Raw genomic sequence first — 18960 nt, forward strand, 5'->3', positions numbered from 1 at the left:
CCCCACCAGCCCGACTCCCGTTCCTTCGAAACCCCCTCCCCCGCCCTCGGCTTGCTCGCCATCGTCCTCGCAATATTCGGTATTACGGACCTCGTAACGCTCTCTCTTCCCGACGAGATCGGGCTTATACACTATTGGGGCATGCAGGGTACGCCTATACCTCCTTTTGGCCGTTCCCCTTTTCTTCCCTCAAACCGTGCCGAAGCTAACGCCTTTTTTATATTATCTAGCCCCCCTCCGCCTCACCCTAAGCTTCAGCTTCACCCTCTACTCCTTCTTCTTCTCCGCCTCCTCCCCTCTCTTCTACCGCCCCGGCGCCAAACTCTCCTCCTCGTCATCCTCCTCCCGCTTCCAACACCCCTCTGCCCACCACGCCGCCAACAACCCGGGGTACACGCCCTCCAGCTGGGGCGGCGATGCCCTCAAGAACCGCGTGTTTTTCACCTTTATGTTTGTCGAGACCATGAGCTGGTTCTGGGTGTTTGTCACGCTCCAGGAGGAGAAAAGGGAGATTTTGACAAGGAGGGCTAGGAGAAGGAGTGGGAGTAATAGCCACTGATTAGTTGCTTATTGTCCCCCGAAGGAGCAGCAGAGTGGAAGGTTCTTGCGGGTATGGATCGTTGCTGAACGGTCGGCTGGTTATTGGTTGGGTATGCTCGACTGGGATTGGGATGGGTTCACGTGTGTTCTTTTTGGTCTTACTTTCTCTTATTGGGACACATTCATGGATGGGACGGAATGATACCAGGCATAGCAGGCCATTTGCACTTAGTATGGAAGGGGAGCATAAACAGGCAAATGCAGAGCATCCAACATGATACGTGTCCCTTGACCCCTGATGACTGACTATATACCGCACCCCATCTATTCCTTGTATCTAGAGCTTCTCCAACCCTCCCCTAGTCCACATCGCCACCACTATAACAACAAATCATTCACCACCCAATCTTACTCCATCCTCACCATCCCCCACCCCATAACCCCCTCCCGCCAACTCTCCACCACCTTCCCAGCCCACTCCTCCGCACCACCCCGACCCCCAACAACCTCTTCCACTGCCCTCCTCACTTCCCCCCCTCCTCCTCCCCCCTCCTCCTTCATCTCCTCCTCCTCCTCCCCACCAAAAACCAAATCCAAAACCCGATCCAACCACCCCCCCTCCCCCAACGCCTCCTTCAACCTCAACACCGTCCCTTTCACCTCAGCCAGCCCCTTAACCGCTACATTCGCGTCCAAACCGCGCATCTCAGCCAGCGCGTCACGGTGTACGCCCGAGCGCCCGGTACGATTGCGCGCTAGCTCCCGGTCGTGGGAGGCTGTGAGGAAGGTGGCGGCGGAACGGATCGCGAGGGAGGATAGGCGGAGGTAGGAGAGCGCGGGCATGGAGGTTAGAGTGGGGATGGCTGGGGGGTTGGTGGTTGGGGTTTCTTCTGTGGTGCTGATGGGGGCGAGGGACGAGCGGAGGGTGGTGAAGGTGGTTTTGATGGATGCTGTTAGATGGGATAGCGACTTGGGTATGGGGTCGGAGCGTGGGGTGGATAGCGCAACGAGGAGTCCTGCAGCGAGGTGGGAGAGGACGGTGTAGTAGCTTGTCTCGGATCGTGTTAGGCGGGAGGGCGTGTCCGGTTGGTGCAGGATGTCGGCGAGGGAGTTGCTGAGCCGCTCCAGCGTCTCGAGCGTGTACTCGCGGTCATGGCGAGCCGCTTCGACTTGCTGCTTGGCGAGTTTGTGCTCTTTTGGCGGCTTGTAGAGAAGGAGGTCCAGGAATTGTTCCGAGAGATAGGCAAGGTGAGAGCGTTCATTCTACCAGGGTTAGACACGAGAGATGTAAGGACAGGGGGGTTGCTCCGGGAACCTACCGAGAGACCTGGCCCGAGGCGAAGATACTCCTGGACCGGAGGGCCATGAGCGCTTTCCAGGTTTGCAAAAGAACCGTAATCGGTCTTATTGACGAGGACCGTGCCACCGTTGATGTTTCCTGGTTCGTCAGCACCGAATGCCCTACAAAGTTAGCCAAGAAAACTTACCTGTGAGTGGATGCTGGTCAATCTCGGAGTCGATCTTCCCACCGTAACACCGAATCGCACGCCTCTCCTCCACGAGAGTCATCATGAGGGTAGAGCTCCTGCGCAGATCATGATCATAGTTGGTCATGTCAAAGATGCTGGTGTAGCTGCCTGCTGAGAAAGCATCCCATATGCGCACCGGCGACCTCTCACCGAGGTTGTGTTTGTAGTAACTGCGCAGCGGCTCCATCAACGGACGAGGGCCCTGGAACAACCCGGGCGAAATGTCGGATATCCTGTCGAAGAATAATGGGCTGAGCGCATCCTGGATCGTCCGTTTGACTTCAAGAGGTGTCCAGAGCTGGTACGCATATGAGGCACAACCAAGGAGGAGGTACAGCTGGACCAAAAGTAGTCGCAGCTGGATATCCTCTGGTGTCTTTTGCAGTTGAGCATCGAGAACTAGCACCGCTTGCAAAAACACGCCGAGGTCGACTGATTCCCACAACGAGTAGTTCGTGTCCGAGGTCCCTGGTGTGAGCCCAGACAGCTTCAAAAGGGACATGCCCAGTACAAGGGCCAAGTCCAGCCGTGGGTCTTTATCCAGCCTAGGGATGGCCTCCAGAAGCTCCTTGTCGCCTGTGATTTGGTTGTAGGTAGCCGCCGCCTCCACAACAAGCTTCTTTAGGCACGTCAGACACGGAATCGAAGCTGCCTTGGTGCATATGCGGCATTGGGATGGTTGTTCTTGGGGTTGACCGCCCTCGACGGGCAGCTGTGGTGACAGAGTCTGTGGGCAGGTGGAAAGGAGGTACCGAAGCCTGTATTCCAAAGTTCTTAAGACAATCTTCTTCGCCTTATCGCCACCCTTTTCAGTACAGTCAGCCATAACACACATACACGCATAGGGCCCAACGACACCTACCTCATCAACCACCTTGGGTATGACTTCATCCAAGAGACTCTTAACCTCATCGAAGGACAATTCAGCAACGTAACTTTTGACGTCTTCAAAGGCAGACAACCGCTCAAAGTATTGGTCAAGGAAGCGACCTATTTGGGCCACCCTGGGCGACAGTCCACCGGTTTCATCACCAGCACTTCCCGTGGGAAGCCTAAAGGTTGTCTCTAACAGTGCCAAGCTGATATTCTTCTTGTACATGGCGCTTGCCTGGTCTTTGATGTCGATGTATTTTTTGAGAACGGCCTGCACTTCGTTGAGAGCGCTGTGTGGGTGTCAGTGGATTCGCGTCATTTATTGCTAAGAAACGAAAGAAAGGAAGCCAAGTACCGCACCTTTCTGAGTCTTCGACCTTGCTGGCGGCTAACGCAAACTTCTTCCATATCTGCAAATCGCAGACAAAGAAAGAGGGCTTTTCTCCTTCCAAGCCAAGCGACAACGCTTCACGGCACAAGTTGTTGATAAGGTCCCACTCGCCCCAGGTCTCCAGCGCCTCGAGAGCTTCCCAGAACAAAACCTTGCGATTCTGCTTGAGTTGGTTAATGGCCCCAAGCTTGGGGCTTTTCAACCGGGATATGAACTCTTCCTTGGTCCCATGGCTGCGCAAGACGCGGTAGTACAGACATACCTCCTCCTCTGCGAGAAGGCCGCGGTCTGTGACTTCTAGTTTGGCGGACTACCTGGGGTTAACGGGATACTCCATACTCTTCGATGGGCTATGACCTACATTTTCTGTCAAGTCTGCAGCTCTCTCGAGCTGTCGGACGGCTAGTAAACTGTAAACCTTACGGCTCGCATCGGTGCATTGGGGACTAATCTGCTCATATTAGTCGACGAGAGCGCCGTCAAAGGTGACCTAAACTTACTGAAAGCAGGAACGTAAGGGTTATGTTCCAGAACATATACCGGCGGTCCGAAGTGTTGGCATAAGCTTTATCCAAACTCGTCGCAATCTGCCAACCACAACAAATGTTAATGCCCCTCGGTAGCCCACCAAATCGTTCTAGCTAGAACATCATCCAGATAGTAATCCACTCGCTCACTAACCTGCTGAGCACTCACAAGATCCCACTTTTCCAAGCAGGACCGAAGGCATTGTAGCGCCAGGGGACTACTAGGGTTGGCCTTGGCCCAACGAGCCCTCAAGGGTCCAAGAGAGTCGGCATATTCGACCTCGGCGTCGAAGAAGTCACGGCATGCCCACTCGTAAAGCTCAATGGTGTCGATATCAGGCGACTTCTTGTCTTTGACTAACTCTTCGATAGCTCCAAACACGGCACATTTTTCAGCGGTGTTCTCGAGCTGGGCCTCGGCGGCCATCTTGATAGCCTAGGATTGGTGTAAGCCGTCGGTCAAGGGAGCAAATATTCGAACCTGGCGGATATCATAACGGGAGTATGTTAGAAATCAAACCAACTCAAAGTCACACACCTCATAGTACGGATCCTTCAAAGTAGCCGCCCGTTTCGTGGCTAGCCGGATGACAGTGTTCCAGTTGCCATCGCTAAAGGCAGTCTGCAGTTGCACATCAACGCTATTCTTGAGGGCCGGACGGCCGTACCGGTACGAGGACATGAGGAATGGCGCCTGCGTTGGCCGCGGTACGCGCAGCGAGAGAGTCTCTCCTGCGGCTGACTGCCTAGGTAGATCAACTCAGGTAAGGTATGTACCGATGTGAGAAGCAGTGCGCCCAACACGGCCAGACAGCGTGGGGGAAGTGGGCGGGAAGCTTGTCTATCCCAGCGGGACCAATGACGGCGGCAGGAGGGAAGCAGCCTGCGTTCAAAGTTTCCCGACTGGTCTCCAAATTTTTGAAAGGGGGACTTATCCAGTGGCAATGTATCTTTTTTACCCTCTTTAAAGCCGGACGTGAGATTTTGACTGTTACCAACAGACCCCGCGGTAAGATGACTTTTGGTGGGGTGCTTATTGAAGATGCATGGCCTGTGCGTCGACAACCCCACCCTCACCGAGGAATGCTCGAAGCCCACCGAGGTGAAGCTCAACCCAGGTCCGATCAGCCGACAGCACCTCTCCCCCTTCCCAAAGAACGATGGATTCACCATGTTCGTAGGACCTGAATAGAGAGGAACACCCAATATGTTACACATAACGTACACCTGCTTCGAGCTTCCGGCCGAGCTCGGTTCTCAGCTTCCTGGGTATATTCGCGACCAACCCTGCCGCCTCGCGTCCTTGTTTCCAAACCATTCGTTTGAAGTGGCCGATGCCATCGTTTAAACCCGTGCATTAGAGAAGGCCACCATCCTTCGGTTTCTGCCTCCTCTTCTCAATCTACAGACAAGGGACTTGGTCAGCAGCGAATCCAGCAACCACGTAGCCGTACCTACCCAAATCTTTTTGCAATCCCTGTATGCCCTGCGAACAAAACCCAACCATCAGTATTCTATATCCGCTTGAGAACGCCATCTCCTCCAATTATCGCGTTCCCACTAACTGGAAATAATCGGAACACATCCGTCGGTCGCCCTCGTTGCGGTTTAAACACCTGATACTTCGCAGTGCCGCCTCCTGACACGGGTCGAGAAATTCGCTGCGATCCTTGCTATTAAGGGAAGAGAAGAGCGTCAGTTCATCAGTCTCCGCATATCGCCAGTAACAAGAAAGATAAAAAAAGGGCAGCAAAAAGTACAACGCACCCCTGGAACCTCTCCTTAGTCTCGGGGGTCCACGGATTAGACCCATTGTCGGTTGTCGACGCCATGGTGGGTAGCAAGTCGCGGGTATTCGTGGCACGATATCGAGAGCATAGGAATTGAACAATAAAAACTAAAGTGCTGGTAAAGAGTTCGTCGTGCGCGGTCGGCGTCACTGTCTTGGCTCAGGCACTGGAATCCCATGCGACGTCACAGGCAAAAGGTTGTCGCACGGGCCACCCGTCCCTGACTCTTTGCACGCTCCCCTGAGCCTAGTCCCCCGCAGCCCCTCGATCACACTGGGGTATCCTGAATCCGTGGGGCATGTAAACGGAACGGGATGACGCAACATATGAACAAGTCAAGAGTTATCATTCTCGTTGCTTCTGCATCGTCAAGAACTCGACTTCTTGCTTTGTGCTTTGCTGTCACAAACCATGCTTCTTGACATGGGGCGAGTGGTCGCAATGCGAACGTGACTGTAAGTTGAATATGTTTATCCCAAAACTAATGACTGTCCCGAGACTAGATATACGATAGATGTCCCAAACGCCGAGCAAGACATATAAGAGAAACTCATCCGAGCGGTTTCCAGCTAAACTTGCCATGTTGTTCACCCGCTCAAATCGCTGGCTCGCCATTTGTAAGGGGTAAGGAAATGGTCCAAATTTGGAGACCAGAAAACACCGCTGCGCAACATGCCCACGGAATAAACGAGATAAAAAGAAAAGAAAAGAAAAATTTCCCAGCCCGCAGATTCTACGATTCCGACCAACCCATACCCATCCACACCACACTCCCCAAGAACGACGCGAGCACCAGGATTGTCACAATCCCCGCCCCAGCTTTATCCGCCGTCGTGATCGGCTTCAATGGAGACAGCCCCGTGTACCGCTGGCCCGCATTGGGATCACCCTTACTGGTACCGCCCGTCATATTCGTCAGCGGGCCGTTAAGCACCTTCTGCTGGTTGATCAGCATTGTCGAAAGCGCCGCCAACGCGCTCATCTCCTGGCCAGCGGGTCCCGCAGCAACATCATTGTCGTAGGAGCCTGTGTTCCAGCGGAAGCCGCAGGTGCCGTCCGACTTGCACGAGCTAACGGCGCCTTCGGTCGAGGTGCGCAGGGTCTGGACAATCGTGTCGAAGGTGAAGGGCGCGAGCACGGCGACAGTGGCGAGGGAGCGGTGCATGTAACCCTTGAAGGAGTGCTGGTCGGTGTTGCACTGCACGCGGTCTTCGAGCTCGCAGGCCCGCTCGACCATGATACCCTCGGGGAAGAAAAACTCGATCGTGCGGTTGACGAGGCCAGTAACGTGGCCACGCCATTTCTCTTGTGTCTGGCCTTCGGTCTGAAACAACGAACGTAGGGGTTAGTAAGATGCTTTGGGGGGACGAGCTGGAAAGGAAAAGAAAAAGGTCTTAGAGAGCGACTTACATAGTTATACATGACTGCAGCTGCATGTACGAGCATGGCAGCGTTGGCGGAGAATTGAACTGGGTTAAGATCCGTGCAGTTGTACGGTATATGGCCACCGTCGATGACGTTGTAATTCTCATCGATGTATTTCAGAGCATGGAGCCAGTCCCACGTCCTTGTAGCCCACTCGCCGTAAGTTGCGTTGCCGGTATAGCGAGCAAGACGCGAGGCGATGTTCATGAAGACAGCGTTGGCGATAGTGTTCTTGTAGTCGTATCCGTTGTTGGTGTGTTCGACCTGCCACCGCAAGCCGCCGCCGCAGTCTTGGGTTTCCCAGCGTGCCACTTGGGTGTTGAAGACGGCTTGGGCGAGAGCGAGCCATTGCGGTTGATCAGCCGGCGGGTTCGGGAAGTTGACTTCGGCAGCGAGGAGGGCGGCCATGCCCCAAAAGCCCTGGTCATCGTTACCCAGCGAGGCGGTCCAGTTCACGGGCATGTAGGCGTTCACGGGGGGTTCAGCCTGGAATAACATGGACCGCGTCGCTTCCTTGTTGTAGGTATCGTCGCCCGTATAGAACCAATAGTCGACGTAGGTCCCCCACATCGCACCCGCCTGCCACCAGTAGTATGGGCCGCCGGGCGGTGGCCCCGGAAGAATGCCAGGCGTCTGACCGGGTTCGGCGCCGTGGTAAAAGGAATACAGGTTGGCCGCGATGGTTTTCGCAGCCGATTTGATCGAAGCTATCCACCTCCAGTGTCAGTGACGCTCCCCTCCCCACAATCCAGGTCCAAGCAATGCCCCGACGGTAGATACAGTGGTGTGGTGATGTGTGTGCTCACATGGTTTATCGAGATCAACCTGCATCTGGGCATCCACGCCTACAGCTGCAAGCAGCAGTGCGCTCAAAAGCGCCGTCATTTTTGGCGCCATGACGAAGAAGGGGCCCGATCCTATGATGCACGATGCGCGGGTCGCAGGTGTCGGAGCGTTCGAAGCGGAGTATCGGGGTCGCGGGTGCGGGTACGGTGGGTACGGACGATGCTATGGCGGTCGGCCGCGGCTCGAAGGTGCGACCTGAGCGACTCGATCGTCGAGTTCATTCGATCCTGAATGTTGTCGAAGGGTGAATTGACGTCTTTCGAGATTCTCCCTCCCGCCTCGTAACTGACGTAAAGCGAATCTGTTGGTCAGGGGCGAGCGAGCCGCTGGAATCCTGCGGCAAGGGTCTCTGGTTGCTGTCCACGACATAAAATACAAGTATGCAAACACAACCAAACCGGTATTCTATCTATTTTCTGTTGCATCCGGGGCTGTGCAGAGGGAAACGGCCCGTCATACGGGTTTTTGCCGGAATGGGACTAGGGCCTCGTATTGGACCAGGGTGAACCAAGCCGTCGCTTTCCAGGGAGAACAACCAAGGTCTTGGCGGCGGAGAGACGTTTCAAGTTTCAACGTACCATACAGACTCAACAACCAAATATGAAGGCAGAGTATGATGAGCAGAAACCTCAAAGGTCTGCCTAAATTGTCTTCCATTGGAAGTACGAAAATAATCACACCTGCAACCCGCAGATGGCAAGCTAGAAAAAAAAGTTGGATTATCTGCATTTGAATCCTCGAAACCCTGTTACGGCCGCAAAGGTGGACTTGTGAGTTGTGACGGACAGGCCAGAGAGGTCTTGGGTACTCATTGTCACAACGACGGGGAAATGATCCTCTCTAAACTAGGGAGAGCTAGATGAGGAAGTAATGTAAAACTCGGGAAAAGTACGATCCTAGGAAACAGCCGTGAAGAGCAGGTAAAAAATACTACAAGGGATCATTAACGTGGTAATAGGTAAAGAATCAAAACAAAAGTCTCTAAGTCAGATCTTGATGACTTGACATATGTGAAGATAATGACCGTGTTTCACTTGATCTTCAGTCGGCTTTCAACTTAGATCTTCAGGAACCCCTTTCACAGCAAGACCACCCGTCCCACGACTCCCACAGGAGCCATGGAGTTAACAAGTAACAAGAGATATAACCTGCCACTCAAAGGTCCCCAGAATTGCACCTCCTTCCCCTCCTTGGTGTTCATAGAAACTCCCCTTGTTGTCCAAGAAACGAAAGTTGAACCTTTGAGCTTGTTCTTGACCGGGGGTTTACTCACCGGCCGGTCTCCGCATACAGGGCCGGATCGTTTGTTGATATCGCCCGGTGAACCAGTTATTGCGGAACCGTTGATTAGGCTCCGCTGCATCTGTGGTTTCCTAAACATGTTGGCTTTTTACAATTTTCAATTCCAGGTCCCGATCCCAATTCCTTTCCCCTCGTCACCATCAAACCTGGATCGACATTGGGTTGCTCGAACCTCAACATCGGGAAGCATCCGTTTCCTCGGTTCAAAAGCTTCAATATTTCCTTCTCCTTTTCTAGGCTTCTTCGGTTCTTTCAGGTAGCTGAACTTTTCCGGTTGATTACCAATTGTTGGTCGACTTCCCGGAGCAAGGCAGGTAAGTGACTCGACAACACCACCGTGGCACGTTTCCAATTTCAAAGCTCAATTCAAATAACTCTCGAGTCTAGAAGTAAGAAATCGACATCCTCGATTTCTAGTACCGCAAATATCATGGAATCGAACGCTATGCCTTCGTCGCCGAAATACAAATCGGCCAGGTATAACTTGTCGATTCCTCAGGGACTGCTTGACTCGCCCGCGGCAAAGCGGGCTAAGCGATCGCGGAGGAACCGAAAGAATCGTGCCAGAAATGCTAGTAAGAGTTCACCCACCACAAACGATCAGGTCTCTTCCGGCCACTCCGTCTCGGCCGAGGGTACTTTTGCCCGTAAAGAGACCCCGATCCCGCCTCCCACGATGCCCCAGAGCCAAAATTTCAGTTTCTCGATGAAAGACGAGAAAGGAAAGTCAAGCATTGGCTACGAGAACAACACCAAGCAGTCCAATTCGGCGCCCGGCAAAGATCCAAAGAACGGCACGTGGGTCAACAGTTCCCAGATTGTGGCCAACACCCGCAAAACTAGAGCCGAGCCCCAAAGCAACGACAGATGGGGTCAACTTCACAATCGATTCAGCTACTACGAACCCCCCGCCGATCCGGGTCCTTCTAAGCCCTGGGTGGCCAAGAGTCCCGCTCCCCAGCCCAAGGAACTCACTCCGTACAGCGAGTTCACTCCCAAAAGGAGCATGACTTTCAAGGACTATCCCAACCCGGTTGCCAATCGCCTCCCGCCGGTCATCCAAGTTTCCCCGGAGCCGAGGAAGAGAAAGCGCGCTGCATCCGCCAAAGAGTCCACGCAGACTACTACTGCCGCCGCCCCCGGTAACAATAGCGGCGCCAGCATGACTCCCACAATTAACCTCATCACCAGTGATGAAATGAGCAGCGCCCCGACTTCCGCTACCATTCCCGTTACGTCACCTATTCCGACTTCTACCCCGTCCCACGCCGCTTCATCCGAAAGCAAGACCCTCAAAGCAATCAACAAGCGCCTCAAATCCATTGAGGCGGGTTTAGCCGCTCTGACAACTACCACCGCCGCAGCCGCTGCGGCTGCCCATTCTGGCTCGTCCGTTGCAGGCTCCTCCAATGCTGCGCAGGGCGACAGCCAGACCCGTGGTCACGGCCAAGGTCTCAAGGGCATGGATCCCAGAATGATCGAACAGTTCAATCGTGTACACGAGGATATAAGGTTGACAGGCGACCATTTGGTACGTAATCAGATGCGCGCCACCATCCGACACAACACCATATTCGACTTCCTCGTCAAGATTGCGGAGGATGTCACTACCCTGAATGGTGAAGTGGCGCGCCTGCGCAAGACCGGGGCTGAGGGTCAAGATGGTGATGGTGACGGCGATACAAAGGGCAAAGGTGTTGCTCGCGCTTCTCCCTCAGGCTCCCAGACTCCCCATCGGCGCGGCACCCCGACGAGCCCAGCCAAGAAAGAGGAGACTTACCTGGAGAGGCTGCGGAAGTCACGGAACACGCTTAGAAGCTTGCTGGGTATTTATATGACGGAAATGAATGCGGCCGATAACGAAGAGGATGTAGAAAAGCATGCCACGCTTGTCGAGGCGTACGCCAAGGATGTGTTCAGCACTTTCCTTTGAGGGACTCCTCGGTCGTTGCAAGCATGATATGCTTGAGCATCACCGGGATCTGGTTGGTTTGGCATTTGGAGGGTGTCTTTGACAGTTTCTCCGGCCGAACCAACAGGTCTTATGGTATATGCTGGGGTGTGCTGGGTATTGTTTTTGTATGAGTATTTGACCCTCCGAGTTGTTCCCTGGACTGCCGGCTTTCCTGACCTCAACCATCATGAATAGCCGGTGTCCCCAACTGGAGCACGATGAAGATTTGTCGATAGGAACAAATGTGATGTCTGAATTATTGTAACATGATAACCTGCGCCTGGTCTTTATTTGTTCAATTGTTTCAATTTACCCGGATCCCAAGAGAGACGAATCCATTTCGATGGTTGCAAAGTGCTGTTTTTTTTGGGAAGCAGATTTTGGAATCCGAGGGGGGGTTTATAGTCCGGAGAACTGGTCGAGCAATGATCTGAATATTCGAAAGGGAAAGTGAAGTCGTTGCCCGTGCTTGCCCGTGCTTTCCATATTCGGATGTCATCGGTGCTCGGGCTCGGTTAGAGGCGGGCCCGGGCCCCGGGATCGTTCGGTCTCCATAGCATCGGTGTGTGCTTTCCTCGTCGCCTTCATCTTGTTTTATGGTCTCAAAAACGTTCCTCCCCAAGAGCTCAATCTTGTCTGCCCGCTGAAAAATGGAAACTCGGTCCGTCCGTGCGCGCGTAGCCAATGCATGCGATCTCTGCAAACTGCGCAAAATCAAATGCAGCGGTGCCCAGCCATGCACATACTGTGCGCGCCGTCGCCAGCCGGACCAATGTCGATACACTGCTCCGCGCCGCCGACTCGGAACCCGCTCCCATGATGCAACCACCCAGGCCCACGCCACGTCCGCCTCGCCGTCGTCTTCGACGCATCTGGCCCCATCCACTCGTAGCCGCCCAGCACCGCCAGCACCAGGCCTCTCGTCGTCTCACCATCCCACGCCTGCCCCCGTTGCTATTTCCCAAGCAGCAAACACAGCCTCCCCACGGGCCTCGGCCTCGCTAGCACCACCACCCCGACCCACCGACGCCGCCTTTGCTGCTGCATACGAGGAACACGAAGAAACCGAGGTGCCTCGCGAAGCGCGGTTGCTCTGCGATGCGCAGGGGAAGCTTATCTTCGTGGGGGACTGCGCCCCTCTTTCCTTCTTCCAGAGCGTTCGGAGACTAGTCACCAACAAGGTCGACGCTAGCGCTTTTGCTCCTGAAACAAGCGGTTATTCCTCTCTTGAGAATGCCTATTCACGAACCGGGAAAACGGGGGCGTTTGGAGGTGAGCCGCCGCCAGTCGACGTGCCCATCGAGCCCTGCGTCGCCGCCTACCTCGATGTCACCGCGGGTCTCATTGATCTTTTCGACAATGCTCACTTAGCAGATGATATTGCATCGTGGATTGCAGGTGACCGTCTGCATGATGGTGCTGGCGACGTTCCATCGGCGGTGAATTATTTGGTCTTGGCCATAGGCTGTCAAAAATCAGACGAGCACACCGCCCAGGCGTACTTTGATTACGCGCGGAATCTCGCCTTTACCAGCCTCGGTGGTAATGTCGGGGTTGCCGGGGTGCAGGCTTTCATTCTCATCAGCTTCTACTCCCTGAGTGCATGCCAGATCAATGGAGCGTTTCTCTTTTTCGGCATTGCCGCGCGGGCAGCCTATTCCATAGGGATTCACCGGACTGCTGTCAACGCTAGGTTCGGACCAGAGATACACCGGCAAAGGGATCGGTTGTGGAAGAGTCTGAGGGTGTTGGATTTGTTTCTCAGCACATCCATGGGGCGGCCACCAGCTACGTCTGATGTGGACTGTACGGTGCCGTACGGGGCACAGGATGAAGCGGGCCTTGAGTCGTTTGATTTACTGAACGCATCCGTCCAGATATTCTTGGTCATCGAAGCCGTTGTTATGGAGGTCTACTCGCGGCGCAAAATATCCCCGCGGTTGACAGAAGGCATATCACGGGAGCTTCGAGACTGGTCAACCCGCTGGCTTCAACGCTTGAAAGACATCATGGAGGGAGGTTCGTCGGGAGCGCAAGGGGGGATAGTAAACGGCGCTTGTCAGGTGGTTTGCACATATTACTATGCCGTAATTCTTGTTTCCCGCCCGTTCTTCATGGTGGAGGTGCACAGCCGGTTGTCCGAAGGGAGTACTTCTGCCTACAACGGCCTCAGCACCAAATCGAAGCTGGCCGAGGCCTGCGTTGATGCTGCGATCCTTATGGTGGAACCTGTCCGGGACGCCATCGAACAAGGCTCGATAACCCAGCGGGCGCCCGTCATTGTGTAAGCCATCCTCCCTCACGCCTCGCGATTTCATCATTTCTTACATTTGTTCAGTTCATGGGTCTTTGCCTCGTCGCTCGTGCTTGGCCTTGGACTCCTTGGCGGCTTCGGCCGCATTCTCGAGAAGCACTGTCGAGCGTCCATTGCGGTACTGCAACACTTCTCCAAGAGCGATGCTCATGCGGTGCAGTACTCGCTCATCGCCAAGTCACTGCTCAGTACCGCTCTCAAGTATCTTGAGAAAAGAGAGATCCAAGAACGGCAGCAGAGAACCGAAAGCTCATCCCAGCTCTTCGGACTGATCCCACGAACGCCACGGTCAGACAGCAATCATGGGACACCACCGCCTGGGAGCTGGCGGAGCGACAGCCCCCAGAAGGAAGTCGGTAGGTCGGACAAAACTCGCTCTGGGTTCTCCCACAGCGGTCCGGAGGCGCGGTTCAACTTCGACTTTGAGTCTACATTTCTTGGGCTGGGCGATACGTTGCCCAAAACGCCCGACTTTTCGCTCGCTGGCGGGCCTCTCGATGTTGATGCAGAACAGACCTTTGGTGCGCTTAACTTGTTCCCACTGCTAGAAACAGATGGCCACATCGATCTGGCCAACTATTTCTGAGCCAACAGTCTAGTGTACAATCGCTAATCCAACATACGAATTGCATTCCACATGAACTGAGAACTCCGAGGATCTGCTTTCGTCTTTGGGAGGCTGGAAAGAAGGTCTCCGATAACCGCTGTTTGGGATGGAAAGATCAGCATGGTCGTCGGGTGCGGCTACCGAAAACAGGTGAAGGATCTTCATCCTGAAAAAAGGGGAAGAAAATCGTCCGAATTCTGACCCTGCTTCGTTAACATTATTGGATACTACTACTTGTGCAATGCACCCTGCGCCCCAACACCGACCGAGCCGGGAGTTGATGGAGGAAAGGGGTTGGAGCGAAAAAAAAAAAAAAAAACTCCATCAATGGCTGAGGGTTGGGGTAATTCCAACCATTATTCCCCTCTCTTACGGGTATTGGAAACTAAGACAAGGAGGCTTGCTTGTAATTATTCCATCTACCAATGAGACTTCAAACAGGAAACTGTTCGTCTCCATGCACCATCGGAACTACTTGTGAATGTTCAATACAGGTAACCTCGTAGCTCAACGACGAACATACACGTAGAACGGGCCGCATCCCATTCCAGGGAGCGGTCCGGGCGCACCGAGCCAAGAACTTTAAACAAGCCAAGAAGGAGGCCAAGCAAACGCCGACGTCATCCTGTGTCGAGGTGCAACGCAACCCGCGCCAAGAGAAAGATGGCAAGAGGAAGATCGTGTCAAATCAGCTCCACCATCAAGTTTCAAGTCGGGAGACAAGGGGTAGCGTCACAACGAATTGAGGTGCCAAGCTGCCAAGGCCGCAGAACATTCCCGTCGATCCTAAAAACCGTCGACGAGGATAAATTTCGATAATTCACCTTCATCGATAGGAGGGCTTCTCGAGAGAATCGAGCTCAACAACAGGTCAGAGCCCACGCCAGTGGCACCGCGACACAGGGGATGGGGGGCGGTGCTGCAAACACTCCTGAAAATTTCTCGACCATGTATTGCTCATTTCCTTCGTAGTAGTCGGCTAGTTTGGTGCGCCCGAAGAGGTGCTGGACAATTGCGCAACCGAGAAGGGGTGGCCGGAGAAATCAGGGGCGACTTGTGGACGGCAGATGTGTGCGTGCGGGAAGGGGATCGATCGGGCGATTCCTCCACCAGGGACACCCCATCAGCTCGGGTTCCGCGAGACCGTATCCCCGAGTCCGAAAAAGGTAGCTCAAAAATCGGTGAACAACGGACGAGATTTACCATTGCAGGAAACGGGCGACACTACACAAATCATGCGTTAAAGGCGATTTTTTCTTTGAGAAAAAAAGCGCAAGCCTTTGATAACGTTAGTGTAGATATTTGATTCACTTCATTATTCATCAAGTTGCGTGCTGGAGGGGGCAGAAGCCCGCCTTGGCATTTCCTTTTGCCTTTCCAATCAGTGAGATCACCCTGACCCGTGTCTTGAACCCATGTTCCATCTTCCGTCATGGACCAGGCGGGCTCGCTGCGCCACTCCTGCCCGAGAAGCGTTTTGTGTTGGGAACATCCCCATTCGTTCGCGAGGCCCCTGGGAATCTCGAATGCCACCCAAGTTGCGTCCGAAGTGTACACTACAGAGTTACCCGCCGTGTAGTAAGCATGTCACAGTGTGTTTCGATGCACCGTGTCGAGTATGGAACCGCCGCGCACCTTGGCAGCCCCCACTGGTGTAGGGGCTTTTTGTTCCCGGTCGGCTCTTGCGAATGCAGTTAGCGGATCATGGGCGGGAGTCGGGATCCTCGTCTTTTTACGAGACCGTGGTCGACGGCGGAAAATTGTCCCAAGAACAAGCTTCGGGCTGTCAGCTAGGAGTGGAGTTCACTTTCGGCGGGATTTTTAGGCGGGTGGACGGTTCGTTAATCGGTAGGGTCTAGGCGAGTCGGAATTCGAAGTGTGGTCTATCATTCGAAAGGGAGCTACCCAGATAGGTAAGTTAATATGTGAGGACCCGGCCACACGTTTGGGGAGGACGGGGGGATGGCCGGTTTGGTGGCGCTGCAAGGACGCGCGGTCCTTGGGAAGTGACGGGAAACAGCCAAACGGAGTGGCATGCTCAACGTCGCTCCTTCTCCAGAGGGACAGGACAGGAGCAGCGCTGAGCAGCGCACATCGCAGCGGCCGAAGGCTCTTCCTGGTCCTTGATTTTCTCCGTACCCCGCTGCACCTTCCCGTGCCAGGTTTTCCAAGTCCCATCCAAGAAGGTGCTGTCCTGACACTGCATCTTGATACTGTGCACGTACCTGCACTTATGTACCTCTATAACCGGGCCCGGCCCATCCCAACCACTTTTCCCCTTGACTTTCAAGGTCACGCCTGCTCAGCAAGCTGCTTCCGACCAGTTTCGTCGTCACTTCATTTTTTATTCTCCCCCTTCCCACTCGGCATCGGGCACCACCGTCCTTTTGTTTTCTCCTCCTGAGGCACAGCACCAGCGCCCCGGGCCGCACCATCACCCTCCCACCCCCACGACATGACAGTGTCATAATGCTCGCCCATCAATGCTCTGCGAGAGCATACATCGCCATCCTCATCGCCCTCATCCTGAGCATCTTCCTTCTGACCGCCAACCGACTCAACAATGTCTCGCCCATTAGCCTCCCGCATTTCTCAACCGGCGGGAGCAGCCTCGCGGAGAGCACGGGTGGTAGCCAACAACCAGACTCTTCAACCGACCAACTGAACACGCAGCCCGACAACAAGTACGACCAGGCCGCCACGAGCCAAGCCGTGGCCGAGTTCTGCAACAATGATTGGAAGCTGCTTCGTCGCAAGGAGCTAGGACTCACTAACAAGGTGGCCTACACTCGCCGGTGCATCAAGCCCACCCACAATAACCCCGACCGTGAAGCCGTTGGGAAGATTAGCGATTCATTGGTGACCGGGACCGTGACCCTCAATCTCAAAGCCAACTGTGAACAGTTTGCTCCCCCTCCATGCGAACCACTCGAGCTTGACGTGCCCCCGGCCTACGCGGCGCAGGAAGAGCAATACAATCACCTCCTCTTCGGCATCGCCTCGTCGTATGAGCGTATTCAAACCTCGCTCCCGGTTTTCGCTCAGTGGTTGGCGGGAACTGGCGCACAACTCTTAGCCGTCGTCGCAGACGCAGACGAGGGCTTCATCAAGCCCAATCTCCGTGCTCTCGAGGCCCAGTACCGCAATGCCGGGGTCAACGCAAGCATTATTGCGCCCAAAATGAAGGAATCTCTCCCCCGTCTCAACACCAATCCCGACGAAAAGCTGCATCAACCGGCCGCTGTCGAACAACTCCACTTCCTCCTCATTCGCGACATGCTCGACGCGGCAACGCCCCAAACGAAGTGGTTGGGTGTTCTCGACGATGACACTTTTTTCCCGGCTATGGACCCGTTGAGCGTCGCGCTCAGCCAATATGACCACACAAAACCGATGTGGCTGGGTGCCCTAGCGGATAACTGGATTAGCATGAAGATTTGGGGGTTCATGGCGTACGGCGGAGCAGGTACTTTCTTGTCGGTACCTCTTGCGAAGCAGCTCGAGCCGCACCTCGAGGACTGCGTGCGCCAAACTGATGTCCCGTCCGGTGACGGCATGCTTCGCGATTGCATGTATACGCGGACCACTACGAAGCTCACCGTCATGGAGGGTCTCTACCAACACGACATCCGTGGCGACGCCTCCGGCTTCTTTGAGAGTGGCCGCCGCACCCTGAGCATTCACCACTGGAAGTCGTGGTACCATGTGCCCATCGATAAGATGGCTGCTATCACGAGCGTTTGTGGCGATTGCTTCCTGCAGCGATGGCGCTTCGGGTCCGACACACTGTTTGCCAACGGCTACAGCATCACTCAGTACCGCGAGGGCCTGGACAACATTAACCTCGACCTCATGGAGGCGACGTTCGAAGAAGCGGATTCGAGATTTGACTTTGTGTACGGCCCATTCCGCCCTAGGCTAGACAGGTACGACAAAAAGAGCTACCGGCTTGTGGAGGTCGATGGCACATTCGAGAAAGGCGGCCAGTTCAAGCAGCTGTACGTATACCGCGCGACAAAGGAAGAAGGTTCGGACGCGGAGCCGGTCGATGAGGTCGTCGAGTTGATCTGGGATGTTTGATGCGGGTGACGTATAATGGTTAAACCTTGCTGAGGGTCGTGGCGCGCGACAACTGACGGGCGCATTATTCACTGATTTCTTTTTCGAGACCGCCGTACGGGCCATGAGACGCGGCTGGCGAGTCGGGCGCGTGAAGCTCATATTAGACAGTGCCGGGGGAAGGCTCGACGGGACCGGAGTTGGGGGGCTACTGGCGTTTTGGAGCGTGGCGTTGCTTGTTTTCTATCATTTCGCTGCCATTTTGTTTTGTAGAAAGCTCTGTAAGAAGAGAAAAGGGGGTTTAACTCTTTCATATATCCTTGGCATTCTGTTCGGCAGCCTCACACCATTTTAAATCCGAGAATTGGGGTCCATTCTGTGCCTTTGACACCACTGAGGCTAAACCTTCTCTGGAGTCCGAGCATGTACATTGTAGGTCAGGTTGTCCGAGGGGTGGATGTGAAGGATTCAAGAGTGCGGATTCCTATCCCGTTTCGTAGGACTGACCGTGTATTTTTCGAATGCCAAGCGGTGAAAGGGGCTAGTACTTCGTCGCCGTCAAGGTACCGAGTGAGATCTCGGCACGCCAAGCAAGATTTGATTCGCCACCAGAACACGATGATAATAATTAGTTAAGCATCTTGGCGACGGACGGACGATGGAATATACGGATCTGTACGGAGAACTCCGTACACATCCACCCACTGAATATGTCAACCTGTTCCTGAAATTATTCTCCAACTAGGGCCACATGAATTCTTCCCTCGGTCCATTTGCATTTTATACCACCCACTCTCTGCCCT

At 54.4% G+C, this 18960-nt stretch overlaps 6 protein-coding genes across 6 annotated transcripts in view; 4 read left to right on the forward strand and 2 right to left on the reverse strand.

The window, feature by feature from the left end:
• The window catches only part of C8A04DRAFT_29484 (increased loss of mitochondrial DNA protein 1), a gene marked incomplete at both ends in the record, with an annotated part of 753 nt that extends 194 nt beyond the window's left edge, over nt 1–559 (forward strand). Inside the window, 2 exons of the mRNA XM_062781025.1 lie at nt 10–148; nt 231–559. Coding sequence (XP_062636278.1) covers nt 10–148; nt 231–559 — 468 coding nt within the window. The remainder of the gene's footprint in view (nt 1–9; nt 149–230) is intronic.
• A 389-nt stretch (nt 560–948) lies between these two features.
• C8A04DRAFT_12872 (N-acetyltransferase B complex non catalytic subunit-domain-containing protein) lies at nt 949–4542 on the reverse strand (the record flags this gene model as incomplete). The annotated part of the gene is made up of 9 exons (XM_062777496.1): nt 949–1803; nt 1860–1978; nt 2028–2874; nt 2932–3232; nt 3303–3643; nt 3695–3784; nt 3834–3920; nt 4015–4296; nt 4399–4542. The coding sequence occupies 9 exons, from the start codon at nt 4540–4542 to the stop codon at nt 949–951; spliced, it is 3066 nt and encodes a 1021-aa protein (XP_062636279.1).
• Nucleotides 4543–6383: 1841 nt separating this feature from the next.
• On the reverse strand, nt 6384–7972 carry C8A04DRAFT_37950 (glycoside hydrolase; the record flags this gene model as incomplete). The annotated part of the gene is made up of 3 exons (XM_062784061.1): nt 6384–6974; nt 7061–7782; nt 7882–7972. The coding sequence occupies 3 exons, from the start codon at nt 7970–7972 to the stop codon at nt 6384–6386; spliced, it is 1404 nt and encodes a 467-aa protein (XP_062636280.1).
• A 1696-nt stretch (nt 7973–9668) lies between these two features.
• C8A04DRAFT_29487 (uncharacterized protein) lies at nt 9669–11156 on the forward strand (the record flags this gene model as incomplete). Its single annotated transcript, XM_062781026.1, has 1 exon — nt 9669–11156. One exon carries the CDS (start codon nt 9669–9671, stop codon nt 11154–11156), a length of 1488 nt encoding a protein of 495 aa, XP_062636281.1.
• A 671-nt stretch (nt 11157–11827) lies between these two features.
• Nucleotides 11828–14077, forward strand: C8A04DRAFT_29488 (uncharacterized protein; the record flags this gene model as incomplete). Its single annotated transcript, XM_062781027.1, has 2 exons — nt 11828–13461; nt 13516–14077. The coding sequence occupies 2 exons, from the start codon at nt 11828–11830 to the stop codon at nt 14075–14077; spliced, it is 2196 nt and encodes a 731-aa protein (XP_062636282.1).
• A 2490-nt stretch (nt 14078–16567) lies between these two features.
• Nucleotides 16568–18178, forward strand: C8A04DRAFT_37952 (glycosyltransferase; the record flags this gene model as incomplete). The annotated part of the gene is made up of 1 exon (XM_062784062.1): nt 16568–18178. The coding sequence occupies one exon, from the start codon at nt 16568–16570 to the stop codon at nt 18176–18178; it is 1611 nt and encodes a 536-aa protein (XP_062636283.1).
• Between the last annotated feature and the right edge of the window lie 782 nt (nt 18179–18960).

This window comes from Dichotomopilus funicola (assembly GCF_033296635.1).
Source record: "Dichotomopilus funicola strain CBS 141.50 unplaced genomic scaffold C8A04scaffold_39, whole genome shotgun sequence".
Taxonomy (NCBI): Eukaryota; Fungi; Ascomycota; class Sordariomycetes; order Sordariales; family Chaetomiaceae; genus Dichotomopilus; species Dichotomopilus funicola.